Source organism: Aythya ferina (assembly GCF_964211825.1).
Source record: "Aythya ferina genome assembly, chromosome: 15".
Classification (NCBI taxonomy): domain Eukaryota; kingdom Metazoa; phylum Chordata; class Aves; order Anseriformes; family Anatidae; genus Aythya; species Aythya ferina.
In genome coordinates this window covers 11,367,158-11,387,557 of record NC_140314.1, presented here as the reverse complement: position 1 = coordinate 11,387,557, position 20,400 = coordinate 11,367,158, and the positions used below count along the sequence as shown (strand labels likewise).

At 63.3% G+C, this 20,400-nt stretch overlaps 3 protein-coding genes across 11 annotated transcripts in view; 2 read left to right on the top strand and 1 right to left on the bottom strand.

The window, feature by feature from the left end:
• Window positions 1–72: 72 nt before the first annotated feature.
• LOC311445252 (uncharacterized protein C16orf96 homolog) lies at window positions 73–5,735 on the top strand. Of its 6 annotated transcripts, XM_084537178.1 has the most exons (14): window positions 73–540; window positions 1,640–1,744; window positions 2,008–2,088; window positions 2,292–2,622; window positions 2,965–3,050; window positions 3,216–3,326; window positions 3,536–3,697; window positions 3,952–4,040; window positions 4,277–4,339; window positions 4,434–4,529; window positions 4,607–4,730; window positions 4,814–4,913; window positions 5,033–5,113; window positions 5,246–5,449. In XM_084537178.1, the coding sequence occupies exons 1-14, from the start codon at window positions 85–87 to the stop codon at window positions 5,323–5,325; spliced, it is 1,965 nt and encodes a 654-aa protein (XP_084393304.1). In that variant the 5' UTR covers window positions 73–84; the 3' UTR covers window positions 5,326–5,449. The 6 variants fall into 6 exon arrangements, with proteins under 6 accessions (XP_084393304.1, XP_084393301.1, XP_084393302.1 ...); XM_084537175.1 differs by having other exon boundaries at window positions 2,292–2,372; window positions 2,484–2,622; window positions 4,814–5,735; XM_084537176.1 differs by having other exon boundaries at window positions 4,814–5,113; window positions 5,246–5,735.
• Window positions 5,736–6,265: 530 nt separating this feature from the next.
• Window positions 6,266–12,292, bottom strand: UBALD1 (UBA like domain containing 1). Its single transcript, XM_084537199.1, has 3 exons — window positions 12,098–12,292; window positions 8,044–8,103; window positions 6,266–7,318 (listed from the first exon to the last, which is right to left on the bottom strand). The coding sequence occupies exons 1-3, from the start codon at window positions 12,203–12,205 to the stop codon at window positions 6,998–7,000; spliced, it is 489 nt and encodes a 162-aa protein (XP_084393325.1). The 5' UTR covers window positions 12,206–12,292; the 3' UTR covers window positions 6,266–6,997.
• A 3,664-nt stretch (window positions 12,293–15,956) lies between these two features.
• The window catches only part of MGRN1 (mahogunin ring finger 1), a 51,021-nt gene continuing 46,577 nt past the window's right edge, over window positions 15,957–20,400 (top strand). For 2 of the 4 annotated variants that reach the window (XM_084537147.1, XM_084537149.1), the window contains exon 1: window positions 15,957–16,116. In XM_084537147.1, the coding sequence (XP_084393273.1) occupies window positions 16,029–16,116 (88 nt within the window). In that variant the 5' untranslated portion in view covers window positions 15,957–16,028. The remainder of the gene's footprint in view (window positions 16,117–20,400) is intronic. The other 2 variants (XM_084537148.1, XM_084537150.1) reach the window with 1 other exon arrangement.

The following is a 20,400-nucleotide window of genomic DNA, read 5'->3' as shown; positions in this document are numbered from 1 at the left end:
GGCACGGTGCCGGGGGAGCCGGGCAGGGAGCGGGGCCTCCCCCCCCCGAGCCCATGGCCCGGCGGACCCCGGCCGTTTGGTGGGATGGGGCCGGGGCAGAACCCTGGGGTATCACCGGGTAACGGGGCTGTGACCTCAGCCCCAGGCGGGCAGCCCCGGGAGCTGGAGGCAGCAATGAGCGTCTCGGTCACGCTGGCGGAGCTGGCGGATGTCGCCTTCCGCACGCCCAACGGCTGCAGCGTCAATGCCGGTGCCCTCCACCTCCTCCTGCGAGGCCTCCTGGAGCACCTGCGGCTGCAGGATGCCTCCACGCAGCTCTCGGAGGACGAGAGGGGGCTCCTGGAGCCCGGGGCTGGGGCTGGGGGCAGGCCCCGTGCCCTCGTTCTGCAGGCGGAGGGGCGGCCAGGCAGCCCCAGAGGGTCCCCGGGCATTGTGGAGCCGCCGAGCCCCAGGCAGGACGCGGGCAGGCCAGGCACCGACGCATGCCAAACAACACAGCTGACGAAGAGGATGGAGGCAATCGAGGAGGGCATGACGAAGGTCAGCAGCTGTCCTTGGGAGTGTGCCCATCTTCAGCAGGGTGCCAGGCTGCTGGCATGGCCCTGTGCCGGGCGTCATCCTGCCCTACACGGTGTCCTGCCCTACACAGGGATGTGTCTGTGTGGTGCCTCGCCAATGCAGGGACTTCTTCCTGGGGATCTCTGTTGCCCTAAGACTGGAGAGCCTGGCAAAGTGTAGAGACATGTTTCAGGCTCAGCTGCCACCAGTTACACTGTGGGAGTCTCATTAAGGAGCAGTATTTTAACATGGGCACTGGCCAAAGGTCGTTTTGGCCACATTACACTTGTCTCCAAGGCTCTAGCAGCATAAACTCTGAGATTTGAGTCTGCTGGGTCCCATCCTGCCCTGACAAGAGTCCCCACAGTTGTACTTGGGGCCTGGGGTGTCCCAGTGCATGCTGAGTCTCCTGTCTCTGCCCTGCGACACAGAATGGCTGAACTGCAGATGACAGCAGTGCTGCCTCGTGGGCACCTCAGGACCCCATCCATAGGAGACGTGGCCATGGCACAGGTTCAATTTATTTGGCTGTTAAAGTTCAGATCCCATGTTGGAAACACAGTATGCGGCATCAGAGCTGGCTTCATCGCTCAAGTTGCACGTGGCAGCACAAGGATGAGCTGTGAGAGCTTTGTGCCCTCCCTGCTTGGAGAAGGGCTGGTGTCCAGGCTGGACTGTGGAAACCTCCGAGGCAGCACGGGGCCAGCCTGCAGTAAACCCAAGATTTCTTCATCTGTTGTGAGACCTGACAGCCCCAGGCTGGTCCCATCTCATATTTCATGAGCTCAGCTTTGAGCACGAGCCAAGAGCAAAGGGAAAAGGTGGCAGCACTTTGCCAGGGCGAGGCAGCTGGAGCCAGGATACATGTTCCCCTTCACCCTCTTTCATCCGAGTTTAGGGGAGCTCCATGGGTATGGCCACGGGCCAGCCAGATGTGATTGATGCTGTGGGGCTGTGGCCCCTGTGGGATGGAGCCCTGTGTCCCAGAGACACCTCCGGGCTGCTCAGCCTCCCTGCTCACCGCATCCCCCAAGCCTGCAGGGACCCAGTGGCACCAGCTGAACCCCTCCCTGTTCCTCAGGTCACGGACAAGCTCCAGGAGATGCTCACCACCAGCTGCTCTCTGAAAACCACCATCGAGGCCTTCCAGGAAGAGCTGCAGCTGCTGAAGGACAATTTCCAGAAGGTGCGTGCGTGGAGCTGGGCTGGTACTGGAGGGCCCTCAGCAGAGGGGTTGTGACAGGGATGAGATCTGGGTCTCGGGCTCCTTCCCACCCCAAGGAGGAACTGGGCGATGTGGGATCTGCCCAGGGGTTGTGGACAGACCTCACAGAGCCCCACCGTGGCCTGGGCTGGGCGCTGCTGATCCTTGCCTATCACTGCTGGTACTGCCCCCCACCATGCCCACTCCCTGTGGATACCGAGCCCTCTGATGTCCTTGTTTATCAGGCTGGTCTGGAGGAGCTGCGAGAGCAGGCGGCACAGCAGGACAAGCACAGCAACCTCCTGCAGAACATCCTGGGCCAAATGGTGAGCGGGGAGAGCCCCGGCAGAGGGGCTGGGAGTGGGCGCCCACGGCACCGGTGCTCAGAGGCACTCAGCGCCCAGCCCCTGCAACCACCCTGCAGGCTTGGGGACAGAATGGCACTGGGGGTTCTGGCAGGGTTTGGTGTCACTGTCCCCAACCCAGGGCTCTCCTCCTGCACCAGGGCTGATTTCTCTTCTGGTCACAGGCAGAGGTGCGACGGGAGCTGGGCACCTTCCCCTGGCAGGCCAGTGTGCTGTGCTCACTCTGCAGGGTGTCCACTGGCGAGGTTTGTGCACACTCCCGGCTGCCAGGCTCTTTGCTGGGGGCTGTCCCTTCGGCTCTGGCACGGCACAGAGCTCTCCTCCTTCCCGAAAACCTCAGGGCTGTTCCATTTCAGCTTTCCAGCCGGGAGCCCAGCCCTGAGGCCCCCCAGGAGCCAGCCCAGGAGGCACAGTGCAGGCTGAGCTGGCTGCCGGAGCGGCACGTGGCCGTGGAGACCTGCATCAGCTGCCACGAGAAGCAGCTCCAGCAGCGTGGTGAGCACTCATGGCCCCACCACGTCTGCTCGCTGTGCTGGGTTGTTCCACTGGGTCCTTGCCAGGACCAGTGCGTGCTGGTGCCACACTCAGCCATCCCGGCTGGGTCCCCAAGCTGCTGCAGCCTCCTTGTCCCTCTGCCTTGCTCCCAGACACACCGGCACAGACGCTGTGGACGTGGCTGCTGCCCACGGGTGCCCTGGTGCGGGTCATACCTGGGGGCTGGCAGCAGGGCTGGGGCATGTTCCCAGCCATAAAGCCACCCGGGTTAGGGACAGCGCTGTGCTGTTGGCCTGCAGGAGCCAGTGCTGCCTGGAGCAAAGCTTTGGTGTCTGTTTTCAGCAGATTCGGGGACCCTGGAGGATGTGGCCATCCGACTGGAGAAGGTGCAAGGCGAAGTAAAGCACCTGCAGGACAAAGGAGAGAAGGTGCCAAGATTCCCAGACCTCAGGGTTGCTGCCCCGTGGCCTGGGGTCTGCAGCCCATCACCCTGCTCACCAGGACTGCTCTGGTGTCATCTGCAAGCCTCCTTCACTGCCTCGTGTGGGTGCCTGCCATGTGCCTCACCCGGGGCCACATTTTGTCCTCCCTAGGGGCTGGATTTTGGCAGGGAGGTGCTGAGCCAGGTGGGGCAGCTGCAGGAGCAATGCATGAGACTCCAAGAGGCTGCGGAGCGGCTGTGGGCTGACACCGAGGACACCCAGGTGAGCATGGTCCCGGGCTCAGCTGAGGAGGAGCCACTCGTGCCGTGGTTTGTGTCCGATCTGGGCACTAGGAGCACTAGGCAGGCGCTAGGGCAAGGCAGATGAGGCACTGCCAGAGCAGGGAATGAGCCTTGTGCCTAGGGGAACCCCAAAAGGGGAACCCTGTGGGCAGGCAGGGCCGGGGGGCTGGCTGGCACTGTGCCCCTCAGAAAGCAGACGAGGCCGTGCTGGAGCCCAAAGTGAAGCAGGACGAGCTGCAATGCGCCATGGCCCAGCTGAGCGAGATGATGCAGGACCTGCTGCAGAGGATGTCCCTGCATGGCCAGGCCAGACGGAAAGCCCTGGAGCTCGTCAGCGAGGTGGATTCCAAGGTAGTGCTGTCACCTGGGGAGGGTGGTGGTGACGGGGACACGCACCAGGGGGCAGTTCCCCCGGTACCATCTGCACCAGGAGGGTGAGCCCTGAGTCTGCCAATGCCAGGAGTCCCCGTGCCAGGGCTGGGCACGACCCAGGGTGTCCCCAGCGTCCCTCGGGGGCAGCAGTGTCCCCTGAGAGGGGCCTGGTGTCCCACTGGGCCCCTCTGCCCTCCCTGCACGGGTTCTGTGCAGTGCTGGCTCCCCTGCAGGCGCAGTGGGAGCAGGTTTGGAGGCTCAGCAAGCAGTGCCACTGCCAGGGGCCTTGCTTCGATACCAGCGGTCCCACCGGCCTCAAGAGGTGAGGGCTGCTGGGTCCCATCCTGTCCCGGCACATCCCCTTCTATCCTATTCCACCCTGCCCCATCCCATCTCCCTCCACCCTGTCCTTTCTGCCCCCAGTCTGTGCTGTCCCTGCCCCTCCTGCCCTGCCCACCCCATCCAGATCCCCGTTGTCCCACGGGGTTCTGGCCACCCGGGGGACCTTGCGGGGTGGCTGCGTGCTGTCAGGGCACTCAGCAGCCCCCTGCGTTGCAGGCACCACTTCCACCCAGTGAAGTGCATCTCCTGCGACAGACCCCTGGCCATGGCCCCGAGGCCGTGAGTACCGTGCAGCCCCCCTGTGGGACCCCCCCTCACGCCGCACCCTCACTGGAGACGGCTGCCTGCCTCTGCCTTCCCTCCTCGTCCACAGGCACTTGGTGACGGTGCGCAAGGCCAGCCTGCACCTCCAGCCTCGTCCTGCCAGCGCCGGGGGCACCAACCGCGGGGCACAGCAGCTGCCGGGGAGGTGAGGGCTGCCAGGTGACACGTGTTGGGGGTCCCTCGCCCTGAGTAGGAGCACTAAGGGCAGTGCTCCCTTCCCAGGGACAGCGAGGGGAGCAACCAGGCCAGCCGGGGCCCCGTGACCCCCCCCAGGCCACTGTCCACCTCCAGCTCCCTCGCCACCGTCTGTCCCTTCGGAGCCCCCGCGGATTTCAGCTGCCAGCAGGTGAGCCCCCAGCCCCGTGTGCCCCAAACCAGCCAAGCCCAGCCTCAGGCACCTCTGATGGCATCGGCTGCTCCTCCCTCTAGGGCCAAGTGGATATTTTGGGCATCGACGGGGTCATCTACAAGGGCAGGCTGAGCTCGCAGGCTGCCAACGGGACCATCGCCCCAGGCAGGGACCTCCCAGGTAGGGGAGCGGTGCAGGGGCACCACGTTAGCTCTGTCCCGAGCCAGCACATCCTGACAGGGGTGCCTCAGATCCCTCAAATCCTTCCTGCAACGGCGTCCCTGCTTCTCGCCCTGAAGGCACGAAGTCCCCCCAGCCCCCTGCGGAGAAAACGCGGCGCACCCCCAAGTATGGCAGCCACTACGTGTCCCCCTACTCCTGTGAGTGCCTGTCCCGGGCGTCCTGCTCGCTGCCAGCCCCACCGCCTGGGCTCACCCCGCTCCCTGCGCTCCTCGGGTGCCACCCGGGGGTGTCGTGCCCCGTGCAAGGCCGGTTGTCTCCCTGCCCTGCAGGTGCTGCCATGCGGACCAGAGCTGTCTCCTCGGGGGGCCGGTGGCAGGCCGCTGCAGGTGGCAGGACGGCGGGTGTCTGAGGTGCCCGGGGGGGCTGTAGGAAAGGGGCTGGAGCCTCGGGGGATCAGGGGGGTGGGAGCCGTGCTGCCCCGGCTGCTCCTTCCCCCTCCAGCTGTGTAACACCACAGGCCATAAAGATTTGCTCTGCTGCCTGCCCTGCGTGGTCCTTGGGTTCGCTGGGGCACGTGGGGGGCGTCCTGGGGGAGTCAGCGACCACAGCCTGACCCCCCCAGTCCCTGTGGGGGCGTGCAGCCTGGCCACGGCACCAGGGGCAGCAGGGCACAACCGCACCTGTGCTGGGGCTCTTGGTGGGGCTCAGGAGGGAACATCCAGCTCCAGCCCTTGTTGTCCGTCCTCTGCTGCCTCCCCTCCAAGGGCAGAGGCAGCCCAGGTGGAACCACCGCTTGTAGGAGCTACTTTAGCAACACAAAGATTGAAATGAATTACTGACCGGAGAGCACAGGGATGCAGGGGCACGGGGAGAAGGCTCAGCAGGGGCGGCACCCTCACAGGGATCTCTAAGAGGGGATTGAGAGGCCAAGGAAACGATCAGAGCTGGAGAACCTCTCCTGTGGAGAAAAGCTGAGAGAGATGGGAGCTTTCAGCCTGCAGGAGGCTCTGGGGAGACCTTACTGGGCCCTTTTCATAAATAAAGGGGGCTTGTAAGAAAGATAAAGACTTTTTATCAGGGCCACATAGTGGCAGGACAAGGGGCAGTAGCTTTAAACTAAAAGAGGGCAGATTTGGGTTAGCTATTAGGCAGAAATTCTTCACTCAGAGGGTAGCGAGGCCCAGGCTGCCCAGAGGAGCTGCGGGTGCCCCATCCTGGGCAGTGCCCAAGGCCAGGCTGGGGGGGATTTGGGCAGCCTGGGCTGGGGGCCACGTCCCTGCAACCCCCCTGTGCCCCAGGCGGCCTTCCCCACGTCCCACCGCTGCTGCGAACGAAGCAAAGACACGGGGTTGAAAGCAGAAGAGCGTGTATTGCAAGCGGCTGCGGCGTGTCCGGAGAGACTTCCAGCCGCCAGGAGAAAAGAACAGAGGGGTTAAAAATGATCCCAGTCTCTAGGGTTACACATTGTCATGCAAACAGCCCCGGGGCAAACCCCATCCCAGGAGGGCGAGGGGGACGGTGCCGCTCCCCAGTGCTCCCCCCAGCCCCACTCACCCGCTGGCCCATGCGGGGTGCGGGGGCAGCCCCTGTTCTCCTCCTCCTCCCCAAAAAACAAGCGGTGCGGGGCGTCCACCCCACCAGGACGCGTGGGGCCGAGGGAGGGGGGACACGGCACGGTCCGTTCCGTGCAGCGGGGCGGCACGGCTGGCGCGGGGACCGTGAGGGGGTCTCCTCCGTTAAGTGTCACTCGCATGCAAACTCCAGTGTCCCGAGAGAGAGGAGGGGGTCGCCCCCTCCCCGAGAGCCCGAGCACAGCGTGGGCCCAGGCAGAGGCTGGCAGCGGCCTCGCGTCCCACGCAGCCTCCCGCTGTCCCTGGGGAGCTCCGTTCAGCTCTAGGACAAGTAAAAACTACTTCAAACCAAACCCATGCAAGGCAGCTATTTGCTCGTGTGTGTCTCTGTGGCCGCCAGACGCCCTGGCGGCGGAGTTCCTCTCCTCTTCGGGGAGGGGGGGAAAAAAAAATATATATATATATATTTATACGCAGGGGTCCCCGCCACGTTCGCTCTCCGCTGCGGCCTCATCTCTCTGCCTCCATGGTCACGTTGGCCTTCTGTTCTGCCGTGGCCTGCTGCGAGACGGCGGCCGGCCAGCCCGCGGGCTGCACCGGGGGGGCCGGAGTCCACATGCTCTGCTGCTGGCCGGGGGGAGAGGCCGTGGGCCAGGCGGGGTTGAAGGCCCCGTGCTGGGGCAGCGGCGGGGCCGGGGGCGGCGGGGAGGTCGCCATGGAGGCCACGGGGCTGCTGCTGTTGAAGCTCTCGGAAGCCTTGAGGCGGGAGAACATGGTGAGGGCGTCGGGGAAGTTGGGCGGCGTGGCCGGCGTGTTGGCGGGAGTGCACATCTGCGGGAAGGAGACAGGGGGTCAGGGGAGGCGGGCGGCTCGTCCCGGTGCATCGGCCCTCAGCGCGGCAGCGCGTGGAGCCCCAGTGCCTCCAGCTGAGCCCCGGCTCAGGGAAGGACACTTGGGGACCTGTGGGACCTCGCTGCACAGCCCAGGTCCTCTCCTGGTAGGGGGGGACCGGGCAGCCTTCCTGATGATGCCCCGCACCCTTTCCCCTCCACGCACGGCCACGCAGCAGCCGCTGGTGCGAGCTGTGCTGCAGCTCCCTTGCTTTGCCAACTCCTTCTGGGTGCTTCCTGCAGGCAGCGGTTATTTAGGGCTCTGAAGATTAATCCTGTGGTAAGAGCTCCTGTCAGAAGGCCTGGGCAGGACCCCGCTGCGCCTCCTGGTGCCACCAGGGGCCTGCAGCTCTCTGGCTTGGCAGGCACCAGGCTCAGCCCCTGCCCCCCAGGAGCCTGGGCGCACTGCGGCCACGCCGGGCGTTTGCTCTGCACGCTCCAAATCCCCAATTGTCCTGGAGAGTCAAATGAGGCCACGGCAGGCAGCAAATCCCTAAGACACATCTGCCCAGGCAGATTACGGGCTGCTGGAGCACGGGAGTTAATGGAACAGAGCCTGGGGAGCGCGGGGAGAGCTGAGGCGGGCAGCAGCCTCGTGTCCGCACGCCCCTGTGCGCGCACACCCCACGTGCGAAGCAGCGGCTGGAGAGGTGGGAGAGCACTTACCATCTGATGGTGGTGGCTGTAGGGGATGTTTGTTTCTTGAAAAAAAGCACTGAGAGCAGTCTGAAAGAAAACAAAAGGAAGATGTTAGCAGCAGCAGGGAAGCACAGCGCCCCACCTTACTCCTGTATGCACCAGCGGGGCTTTGCGTGGCCGTGGTGGGGGCAGCAGCCTGCCTCCAGCTCACTCCCTGCTGCAGAGGGCACTCGTGTGGTGCCAGAGCCACACTGCCCAGCGCCTTGCATCCGTTACCCGTTTTGGCCACCTCCTGGCAGAGCTGGGACAACATCCAGAACAGGCCCTGAGGGGCTGGGCTGCGCATGCCACGGAGCCAGCAGCAGCAGAAGTTGGAGAAGCGGCCACTTTGGGAGCAGACCCCAGCAGGGGTTTCACAACTCAGAGATGCTCTGCAACTGCTGCAGGCAGGGGGAGGAGGGAACCTGAACCCAAACCCAGCAGGGGAAGTGGCGTGGCAGCTGGCGAGACGCGTGCCCTGAATGGGACGGGACCACAGGCACAGAGCTGCACAGGGCAGAGAGACTGAGCCCGCTGCAGCGTTTTGGTTTGCTTCCAGTTCAGAGCAGCCATAACCTGGTGGCTGTCATATGCCCATGGCACGTGACGGGCCGAGGAGGGCTGCACGGAGCGAGTGCCGGGCGCAGGCTGGCGGGGAGGGCAGCCCAGGCGCAGGTTTGAGGGCTGGGAGGAGACGGCGGCGGCTCTGGGGGCACACGGGGCTGGGCTGATGTCAGGTCGGCAAAAATGAAGCTGCCCCATGTTCTGTGCCAGGTTTTAGTTGAATTGGGGCTAGAAAACGGTGCTTTGGTTCGGCGGCAGGTTATACACAACAGGAACGTTCGGGCAGCGGGCTGGGCTCATCTCTGGGCTAAGACAAAGCCCCCACCATCCGCTCACCCCTCCCCGTGCCTCGGGTGCGAGACACGGGGCTGCAGCAGCACCGAGCCCTTGCTCCCCCCTGGCAGCCAGCAGTGGGGTTACCCGAGCTGCTCGGACACCCGAGAGGCAGAGGCAGGCTGTGCCAAGCCCGCTGCAGCCCGAGCACTGCAGCCACGTGAACGCTGTGCTCTCCTCCTCCCGGTGCCCACAGCCGCACGCTCGGGGACGAGCGTTGGCAGCTCAGCCGGCACGGGGCCTGTGGTTTCCTGGCTGAGCTGCTGGCAGGACCAGGCGGCGTTACCTGGCTGCTACAGACCTCGGTGGGGGAAGCAATTGGTGCTGCAGAGCGTGGTCACTGCCCAAGCAAGGCTGCTGAGGTGATTCCTGTGTTCCTCACGGGGCAGGCTGCGACCTCTGCAAGCGCCCAGCACCTCGGGCAGGACGTAACGGGAGGGTCTGCGGGCCTGGAGATCAGCCCCAGCACCGCGCCACCTTCATCCCGGGTGAGGTCGCACGGCTCTGCCCTCAGACGCTATCTCAGGCAGCGGGGAAGGCGATAAGGAAGGGGGAAAACAGCGAACGGGAAGCAGGCGCAGAGGTGTGGGTACAGCCCAACGCCATAAGGCGATTAGAGCTGCTCTGTGCTCCTGTGCCCCCAGTGGCCTCGGGTCTGGGACCGTGCCAGCAGCAGGCGGGGGCACAGGAGGCCCCTGCTGTCCCCACACCCAGCCCCGGGATGAAAGCTGCCCTCTGGGCACAGGACACACCACAACCACGGCCCCTGTGCCCCAAACACCGCGCTCTCCCCGCCTCAAACTGCCTGTTTCCAGGAGCAGCAGCAGAAGCAGCTCCTCCGCTCGCTGCTCCGGGCCTCGTGTACCCCCCAGCCACAGGGGGGGGCATCCCCAGGGGCACCGGGTGCCAGGGCCATAAGGCCCCGCGCTGATCGCAGCGTTTCTCCGCTCCCCAGGGTGCCAGGAGGCGGCGGCAGTGATGGGGGCCCCTCATCCCGCAGGGGCCCCCTGCCCCTCAGCCACAAAGGAAGGGGAAGGAGCTCGCTAGAGCATAAAGACAGCAGAAGAGAAAGTGGAAATCCCAACCAGAGCCACAGCGAGCAGAGCCGGGCACCTGCTCCTCCCCTTGCACAACCTCACCACCCTGAGCGGAGACACCGCGCTCTGCAGCAGCAAAAAGGCACGAATTGAGCTTTTTTTTTTTTTTTTTTTTAAACAGCTGACGTCTTCTTATTCTTCCCAAGCAGCCCCAGGGGCAACCAGTGCGTCAGAAAGCCAATTAATACTCTTCTACCTGAGAAAGGAGCCCGGTGCACGGCTCAGCCCCGAGCTCAGGCTCTGCCAACACCTCGCTGCCGGGGCCCAGCCGCGGTGGATGTCCGCTGCCCTTCCCGGTGCCCCTCCAGCAGGGGCACCCGTGGCCCCTCAGGGCCCCGCTGCCAGCCCCAAGTTGCCTCCTTCAGCCCCCTCAATGTCCCTGCCGGTCCCTGGGAGCAGGGAGGCGATGGCAGAGTGCAGCACGAGGAGGCCCCGGGTTCCCTGTGCGACAGGAGCAAAGCCACAGCGAGCACAAGGGGAGACCCACGTGTTAGCCACGAGCTGCTGCCCATGCCCTGAGGACAGGGGAGCATTCCTGCAAAATAAACGGCTTCCTTGTCAGGGGCCCGGACACAGTACGGGCTTGGAGCAGCTCATCCTGCAGCAAAGGCAGCTGTACGTACCCCCAGAGCAGCTTCCCACCCGCCCCCACTCCCACGCGCTGTCCCGGGCCGTGTTCCTTCCCCCCAGACAAAGCGCAGGGCCAGCAGGACACCAGGCAGCCAAACCTCTCCGCAGCACCCTCCCCCAGCAGCCCTCAGGGGATTGGGGCCGTCTGGAGGTTCGCTGCCGACCCAGGGGCTCCACCAGCAGGTCGGGCTCAGCGCAGAGCCAAACGTGTCTGACCGGGGGGATCAGGCCCCTGCTGGCTCCCCAAGGAGCACATCACCCCACGGCCTCCCTCTCCCTCCTGCACCCCCGTGCAGAAGCAGCGAGCAGGGCTGGAGCAGGCAGGTGCTGCTCCAAGCACTGGCAAAAGGAGCCGGGGCAGCAGCCTGCGGGCACCAGAGGGCTCGCACCGTGCCCCTGAAGGAGCGCTGTGAAACCAAGGAAACTCTGACTGAAGGCAGCGGAAATTAGCGCTGAACTTGCCTGCACTCCACCAATTTATTCTCGCCACAGAGCCGGGCCAGCCAGCAAACGGGCACCAGGCTGGAATAACAAAAGCCTCAGCACATCGCATCCGAGAGGTGCGAGCGCTCCGGAGCCGGGAGCCAGCACCTCCCCGGCGTGGCTCCCCCGAGGAAGGCATGCCCAGCGGCCATTTTGCAAAGGGAATTATCTGACCGTTGCACCAAAAGTGAGTGGGAACACGGTAATGGCTCAGCGCAGCGCGTTTGTTTACAGCCCAGCTTCCTCTGAGTCATGTGAGCGCCGAACCGGCAGCAGACGGCTGTTTGGACTTGTGCAACTCGCCCAACGGTGGCAAAGTTCCGCCAGGAGCCCTTCGGAGGAAAAAAAGCAACTTCTGGGGGCTGCCACCAGCCCTCCTCCCGTCCACGCTGGGGTGGGGGGGGTTGCTCAGAAGGCCCCAGAGGGCCGCCGCCGCCGCCCCGTGTTGGTAAACAAAGCCCTGGGCACGTCACGCACGCAGCGCGCCCGCCGCTCTCGCAGGGGCCGTGCCGGGCGAGGCGTGGGGTGGGCACGGCGGGGCACGACGCCTGCCGGGCCCACGAGCGTGCAGGGCCTCGTTGGGCTTGGTTTGAAGGAGCCGGTGCGGTGCTGGGCACGCCGCCTCCGTGCACGCCGAGCGGCTGGCGAGGTGCTGCCGCGCTGCCTGCTCCATCCCACGGCCGCCACATCGCCGGGAGGCCCCGGGACGGGCTGCGGGGGCTGCGGCTCTCGCCCAAACCCCGAGCAGTGCCCAGGGCCCGGCGGCTGCACGGCAACGGCAGGGCCTGGGGCCACCGGGGGCTACCGGGGGGGGGGTGCCGGGCCCGGAGCGCTGCGGGGAGGCCCTGAAAGAGAACGAGGGAGCCCCGGGACACATCCCCACCCCCCCCCTCATGTTTGGGGCCCGTCCCGGCCCCGGGGCGCGGCCGCCTCACCTCGAACTGCCAGTGCGCCGCCTGCAGCAGCTGCTTGGCCTGGTCGGCGGCGCAGCCGGCCGCCAGCACGAACTGGTTGATCATCACCTGGTGCTTGAGCTCGTCCATGGCCCCCCCCGCCCCCTCCTCTTCCTCCTCCTCCTCCTCCTGCTGCTTCTTTTTCTTCCTCCCTTCCTCCCTTCCTCCTCCTCCTCCTCCTCCCGCCGCCCTCACGGCGCCGCCACCATCGCGCAGCCGGCGCGCCTCACGCCAATGTTTACTGGGCACTGACTCACGGCGCCCGGCCAGCCCCGCGGGGCGGGAGCGGAGCCCGCCCCCGGGGGCTGCCGGGATTTGTAGTTCCACCCCCTCCCTCCGCCGCCGCGCTGCCCCCCCGCGTAGCCGCCGCGCGGACTACAGCTCCCGGCAGCCCCCGCTTTGTTTGCAGGAGCCGGCGGGCGCTTGAGTGACGCGGCGCGTTGGCCAACCGCCGCCCGCCGTGCGGTAGTACCTGGCCATATATGGTCAACAACGCCGCTGCCCCCAATGAGAGGGCGGCGGGGGCGGGCCCGGCTCCGGGCGGGGGGTGATGGCGGGGGGAGGGGGGGGGGCGCGGTGTTTACAGGCGGCCGCGTGCCGCTTCCTGCTGACGTGCGGCAACGGCCGCGCGCGCGCACGGCGGGCACGCCCCCGGGGGGGGGCTGAGGCCTGGGGCCGTGGTGGTGGCAGCGAGAGAAAATGCCGAATAAAAGTCAAATACCTGTCGTGAAATGTGAAATAAAAGTCAAATATCTGTCGTAAAATGTGAAATAAAAGTCAAATATCCCTCAGGAAACGGCTATAAAAATCAAATGCCCCTCAGGAAATGCCGCATAAAAGTGAAATGCCCCTCATGAAACACCAAATAAAAGTAAAATGCCCCTCATGAAATGCCAAATAAAAGTAAAATGCCCCTCATGAAATGCCAAATAAAAGCAAAATGCCCCTCATGAAATACGAAATAAAAGTGAAATGCCCCTCATGAAATGCCAAATAAAAGTAAAACGCCCCTCATGAAGTGCCAAATAAAAGTAAAACGCCCCTCATGAAGTGCCAAATAAAAGTAAAACGCCCCTCATAAAACGCTTCTAACCGAACGTGCCCGTGGCTCTGCCCCGTGAGGTGGCAGCACGTGAGGGAATGTTCTGGAAGGATTCAGGGGCTGCAGGCTGAGGGGTGGTCCCGGCACCGCATCCCTGCCCGCACCGCAGCCCCTGTGGCGAGGCAGCCGCTGGGTCTGAAAAACATGAAGGAAAACCCCAAAAACTCCAAAAGGGAAGGGCCAGGGGGAGGCCTGCAGCCCATGGGTGTGAACGCAGGTCTCCCGGAGGGTTATTTTAACCAGACACAACCAGACGCTCTTGGAAATCTCGAAGTTTGATTCACAAAGGGGAAGGGTTGGCCCCCGCCTGGCAGCGCTGTCGGGGCGGGTCGCACGCCCTTTGGAGCCGGGCAGCGTTCAAAGAGGCAAAGTTCAGGGGCTCGCCGCTCCTCCCGGGCAGGAATAACCCCGGAGAGCCTCCGGGGCTCCCGAGCCGTGCTGTTTTTACAAACACCCGGACAACAAAGTGACAGCACCAGGGAGGGGGCAACAGATTCAAAGCGGTTGGCGTCACCGGGCAATAAAAGCCCTGCACAGCCGGACTTTGGCTGCTGCTGGTGAGCGGCAGGGTGCAGGCGGTGTAATTCCTGCTTGCTGCGGGTGTGCTCCTCGCTGCTGCCATGGCAGGTGCTTCCCAGGAGCCTTCTGAAGGAGCTGGCTGGAGAAGGGCGCGTGGCAGGGGAAGCCGAGTGCCCTCCTTGACTCCTGGCCGGGACGGAGGTGTGTTCCCCGGGTCACGCTCTGGTAGCTGAGGTCCCGCTTCAGAGCACCGTTCCAGCCCCGTTTTTTGGGGAGAAGCGGTGTTCTGGGTGACAGCCGGGTCTGGGACATGGCGATGTACCTTGGTGGCAGCGAGCGTGCTGGTGGAGTGTCCTGAGAGCAGCTTTACCTGGCTCCCCCTCAGCTTGGCATCGCTGCACACACAACAGCCCCTGGGGGCTCAGGATGCCCTCGTGGGAGCGCTTTGGGGATGTCAGGGACAGTCTCCTGCCCTCCCAGCCCCTCTCCCTGCCTCTACACCCACAGCACAGTGAGGGGAATAGAGGCTCAGGGAGCCTGGAGGTGACAGAGCCACAACTGTGGCTGCAGCACAGCCCCGAGAGCTGTGGAGAGAGTGGAGAAAGTGGCACCCGGGAGGCTCCGGGCAGCCCAGGGCCCATGTTCCTCTGCTGCCCGATGAGCCCAATGTTCCTGGGGCTGGGGGAGCAGCCAGGTCCCCACTGTGCTGCCGGCAGCTGCTGCGGCCCCGAGCCGCTCGCTTTCCCTCCCCCATGCCTCCAGCAGTGGGACGGAGGCCGGCGGTGGTGCAACATCCTGCCTTTGTGCGAGCCAGCACTGGGCCGTGGCCAGCTTCTTTGGGGCTGACAGTGTGGCCCAGGGCCCTGCTGCTCATGTTGGCCACCCCCTCCGTGGCTGCTCCTGTCCCTAAAACCACTCAGGGGCCATCCTGGTGGCTTCAGGACACCAGGACACGCAACAGGCAGCACCAGTGCTGTGCAAAGCCAGGCTGAGCCCTGGTGCTGTGCATACACGGGGATGAACTGCTGTGGGGATGGGGCAGCATTTGGTGCTGTCTCACGGTGTCCCCCTGGACAAAATGTCTGGCACACAGGTAGATAAATACACGATGTGATGGGCAGACTGCTGGCCCATGGGGTGGGCTCGAAGGGTTGTGGTAAATGGGGTGATGGCAGGATGGCAGCCAGTCACTGGGGGGGCTCCACCAGGCTCCATCGGAGGGCCTGTTCTCTTCCAGTGTTCAGAAGTGACTGCACACAGGACTTGAATGCACTCTGAGTAGGGCTGCAGGTGACACTGAGTTAGGAGGAGCTGTAGGCTGCCTCAAGGGTGGAGAGGTCTCGCAGAGAAGCCTTGATGAATTAGAGGGCTGGGCAGTCACCAGCTGCGTGAAGTTTAACAAGAACAAGTGCTGGGTTCGGCATCTGGAACAGCACATCCCCACGCACACTCCCTGTGCATCCCCGTGCAGGGTGCACCCTTGTGCAGGGTGTATCTGTGCACGCTCCCTGTGCACGCTTCCTGCTCAGGGCGCATCCCTTTGCATACTCCATGCACATCCTCATGCAGGACACATCGCCGTGCAGTGCATCCCTATACGCACTCCCCATGCACCCCCGTGCAGAGTGCATCCCTGTGCAGGGTGTCTCTCTGTGCGTGCTCCCCATGCAGGTTACACCCCCCATAAGGGTGCATCCACACGCACAGTGCATTCCTGTACATGCTCCTGTGCATCCCCAGGCAGGGTGCATGCGCCTGTGCAGGGTGTTTTTCCATGCATGCTCCCTGTGCACTCCTGTGCAGGGTGCATCCCCGTGCATCCCCTTACAGGATCCATCTCCTTGCAGGGTGCATTCCAGTGCAGAGTGCAGCCCCATGCATCCCCTTACAGGGTGCAGCCCCGTGCAGGGTGCATCCCATGCGGGGAGAATCCCAATGCATCCCCTTACAGGGTGCAATGCCTTGCAGGATGCATCCCCTTACAAGATGCATCCCGTTACAGGACCCATCTCCTTGCAGGGTGCAGCCCAGTGCAGGGACAGCCCCGTGCATCCCCATTACAGGACCCATCCCCTTGCACGATGCACCCCGTGCAGGGCGCCCCCCCCCGCCCCGCTCCCCGCGGAGCCCCGCCCCCTGCCGGCGCGGTGCGTGCCGGGAGCTGTAGTCTCGGCGGGGAGCGGACTCGCTTTCCCGGCGTGCCCCGCGGCGCGGCGGGCAGGGGTCGGGGTACGGGTGCGCGTGCGGGCCGCTCCCCGCCGCTCCGCGCCCCCGGCCGGCCCCGCCGCCGCCATGGGCTCCCTGCTCAGCCGGCGCATCGCGGGCGTGGAGGACATCGACATCCAGGCCAACTCGGCCTACCGCTACCCGCCCAAGTCCGGTGAGCCTCGCGGCCGCGGGCACGGCGCCTGGGGGCGGCCCGGGCCCCTCAGAGCCACCCCCGCACCCCCCCCCTCCGGTGCCTGCCCCCGGGGGCTGAGGCGCTGTGAGGGCGGCGGGGCCGTGAGGGGCGGCGGGGCCTCAGCTCCTGGCACGGGCAGCGCCCGGCACCCGGCAGCCGCTCACAGCCGGCGGCTGCTGAGGGAGAAGTTCGGCGGGGCTGGGGGGCAGCAGGCTGGGGGGACAGCGGTGAGGTTGGGGTGTCAGCACCGACACTGGGGTGACAGCAGGGACATTGGGGTGCCAGCAGTGAGGTTGGGGTGTCAGCAACTATATTGGGGTATCAGCACCTCTATTGGGGTGCCAGCAGTGAGGTTGGGATGTCAGCAGTGATATTGGGGTGCCAGCACCGACACTGGGGTATCAGCACGTATATTGCGGTGCCAGCACCTGTATTGGGGTGTCAGCACCTGTATTGGGGTGTCAGCAGTGACATTGGGGTATCAGCACCTATATTGGGGTGCCAGCACTGACACTGGGGTGCCAGCACCTCTATTGGGGTGTCAGCAGTGATACTGGGGTGCCAGCAGCGATGTGATGGTGACCCAGTGCCTCCCCCCACCTCCAGCCCGGCCTCGTGCGATGTTTTCCTTATTCCCATACACCAAGCTCAGCAGCTCTTCTCTCCCAGGACGGCCGCTCGCTGCCCAGTGCCCGTGTTGGTGTTGTGCTGCAGGCATCCCAGGCAGGCTCAGGGAGCTGCAGAGCGCCAGCCCGAGCTCCTTCCCTCCCTCCTTCCCTCCCTCCATCCCGCTCGGGCAGGTGCGGTGTGGCCCCGCTCAGAGGCTCGGTGCTTTATGGCCGTGAGATCGGGGCCGTGTGATGAGGGGAGCCAGGTTCCCCCTTTCCGATGGGAGGAGGGGGAAGATCTTCTCAAGCAGAGCCCCGACATCCCCGTGCCTTGCCTTGTGGCAGGTTTGCAGGCAGGGAAAGGCCCCGAGCTGCCAGCTGGGCTCTGTCTGCTGTGTCCTGGGCCCTGCTAGCAAGTCCCTGACACACACAGCTTGCACCTGACGTGTGGTGACACTTGGGAAGGATGTTAGATGCAGGCTGGATTAATTATTGCTACCACACACGATGAACATTAAACTGCTTCTTTGAAATCCTCATCCTGGTGTTTCTGTGCTGCTGTAATTACCTGGGCCAGGATTTAACGGCGTGTTGCGTTTTAGCTGTGTGTCAGTCAGGTCCGATCTGCGTGTTCACGTGCACCCAGCAGGGCTCTGTTGTCCCCCGTGCTGTCAAAAAGCACCTCCCTTGTGAAACCAAGCAGCTATTGCTTTAGTTGAGTAAAAAAATATATATATATTTCCTTTAAAGGCAGTCAGGTGCTTGTTAGTTGTGGCTGAGCTTTCTGTCACGCTTGTGGGCGTCCTGACAGCCTGCTGGCTTCAGGCTGGGGCTTTCTCTTTGCTTTCCCCAGGTTTGTCCGACAAGGGGGCTGTTGACTTCGGGAAGGGAGAAGGGCTGCTGGAGCTCGGGGGTGCTCCCTGCAGAAGAACAGGTCCTGAATGCTGCCGGGCTGGAGGGTGAAAGAAGGTCCCTGGCAGATGGGGTGTGACACATTTCGGTGTGTGCTGAGGGGTTTTCCTGACCTCCTGGTGCTCCCCGGGCTGCTCAAACCTCACTGGTGAGGATGCAGAGGGCAGGGAGCAATGAGCTTGCTCCTCTGCAGGCATCCCGTGTCCTTTCCCTCCAAACCCAAACTGCTCTGGGCTCTCAGCGGGCGCCTGGGCGAGCTGCTGCGGCTCTGCTTGGCCGCCGGCCGTGGTCGGGGTTGCTTTGGGGGACACAGGTTCGCGTTCTGGAGCCATAAAGCCCTGTTAGGCAGGTGGAAAAGGACCCGAGCACAACGTGTGGGTATCCCGGCTGTGATCCAAGCAGTCCCAGAGGGAAGGAGCTGCTTTGGCAGGCTGCGCCCGGCGCTGCCACCTCGTTGAGTCACGGCCGCTCGCTGCTCTGTTGACTTTTGGCGTGGTTATGGCTGCGCCGGTCGTGCTCTGGGGCTGTGGGATCCGCCTCGGTCCGTAGGAACCAGAGGCACGGGCAGGTCGTTCAGCGGCCTCGCTGCAACCTCTGCGTGGTGTGGTAGCTGGGAATCCGTCTGGGAAGATGCCGAATCCGTCTGGGAAGATGCCCTGCCTGTTCCTCCAAGGTCCTGGGTGCGGATCATCCTCATTGCCTGTCCTGTGGCACGGGGAGACAGGGCTGCAGTTCCCAGTCCTCGCTCTGCTTCTGTGCCTGGAGCAGCAGAACGATGCGTGGTGTTGCCCCCATCGCGTTAGCAACCAGCCAGCAGCGCTCCGGTGTTCCTGCAGCTCGTTCCCCAGCTCGGCTCTCGTTCCTGCAAGCTCATCTGCAGCACGGAGCGCGTGCACGTGCCCTGGAGCCGGCTGTCCCCCTCTGGAGCAGCCTCTTGCGATAAAACAGCAGAGCCTGGCCTCGTGGGAGCAACAAGAAGCCGGGTTGGAGCACTCTGAAGCCGGCCTGGTTTGTTGTTTGCTGTGAGAATAAAGGCCTGCCCCCACGCTGGGCTCGGTGCTGAGCAGTGTGCTCGGCTGGGTGCCTGGGAGGAGCCTTGGGTCCAGTTTTGCTTGCGTGAGACCAGTTACTGAGCCAGACTTGGCCATTCTGGATGTTTGGTATTTTTATTTTATTTTTTTTCCCCAGACACTGTCAGGTTTTCCCCTGCCACCGTATCTCTTGCATCTACCACTTCTACTTCACCTACCTTAGCAGCATCCCCCGTTCTTGTTCTTTTCCCTGATACTCTCCCATATTTTGTGCCAACCTTCTCTGGGGAAGGGAAGTTTTGGGCAGAGTTTAAGCTGAAGGAAGGGCACGGTTTTCTCTTTGCTCTGTCTTTTGTTTCTCGTTCCCCCCAGCTGGTGGGATTCGTTCCTCGTACGCACGTGGCTGCTGTTTGCTGGTGGCTTTCTGGCTGTAGTGGTTCTGTGCAGGGTTAATCCCCAGATCTTTTCTTTTCTTTTTTTGGGCCTGTAGTCACAGCCCTGTGTGAAGCTGGGCTCGCATAAGGCAGGCCAGGGGTGTCCTACAGACTGCGGGATGCATGGGAACAGGGTCCCCGAGGCAGCGTGGACTGGATAAAAACCTGAAGCAGCGTTTGCCGTGGAGCTGGAAGCAGAGCCCCGAGATGCAGCAGGGTGTTAATGCGTTCTCACAGACGCTACGAGTTCTGTCAGTCGTGTGCCAGGTGCGTGGAAGCAGGGCATCCTGGTGACCAGATTTGCACAGAAGAAGGAAGAAACCTATTTTTTTCCCTCTGGAAGTTCTCCTGAGGTTTCTCAGTCCTTGGTGTGACGTTTCCACAAGAGCTTTCCCAAAGCATTTCGTCGCCGGCTTGGGCAAAGTCTCGGCTGCTGGTGGCAGTGGGTGAGAGGAGCAGCCTGGGGACGTGGAAGGCACAGGAAAGCCCCACAAAATTTCGTTTGCCAAGTACCAAATGCACTCACGTGTGAGGAGGGAGCTGACTCTGACCCTGCTAACCGGCTGCTGCGATTCGGAGGCATCCTGCACGAGCGTTGTCTTCACGGTTAATCAGATGAGCTGCTCCAAAACACAATCCTCCTTGACCCATGTAAAATGTGAAATTAATTCCTAACGCCCAGCGTTCGTCACGCTGTTCTGAGCCTTAGTCTCAGCATAACCCACGGCGGCGTGTCCTGGGTCGAGCTAGCTGTGCTAGGAGCCTGCAGCTTGGATTATTTGTAATTTGTTGCTTCTGGGAGGGTTGGGAAAAGGTTGTCTGTCACCTGGAGCACCTACACTTCCTTACGTGGATTCGAGGCAGGTTCTGGACCGATGCTGAGGTCGGTGGTGGTATCTGGGAAGAGCAATGTGCTTCTGCACCGCAGACAGCTGGGTGCTCGTCAGCTGAGCTCAGCAGTAGGGAGCACTCGTCGGTAAAGCACTGCCATCTGTGCAGAGGAAGAAAAGGCTTTCTTGAAGCATAAAGGACAAAAAAAAAAGCCTTAATGGCAAAAACAGACCCATTCATGAAAGCCCTTCCATTTCGGAGTAAATTACGCTTGCTCCTAGCTAAAGGGGTTGCAAATCCTTCTGTAATGCCCCCGTAACCATTCGGATGATTCCTTGCTGCTGCCGTGACTCGTTTTAAAATAAATGTGCTCTCTGTGCATTGCACCTAGGGAAGTGAATGCATGTTTGGCTCAATCCTTAACCCTCCCCTCCCCCCAAAAACCAA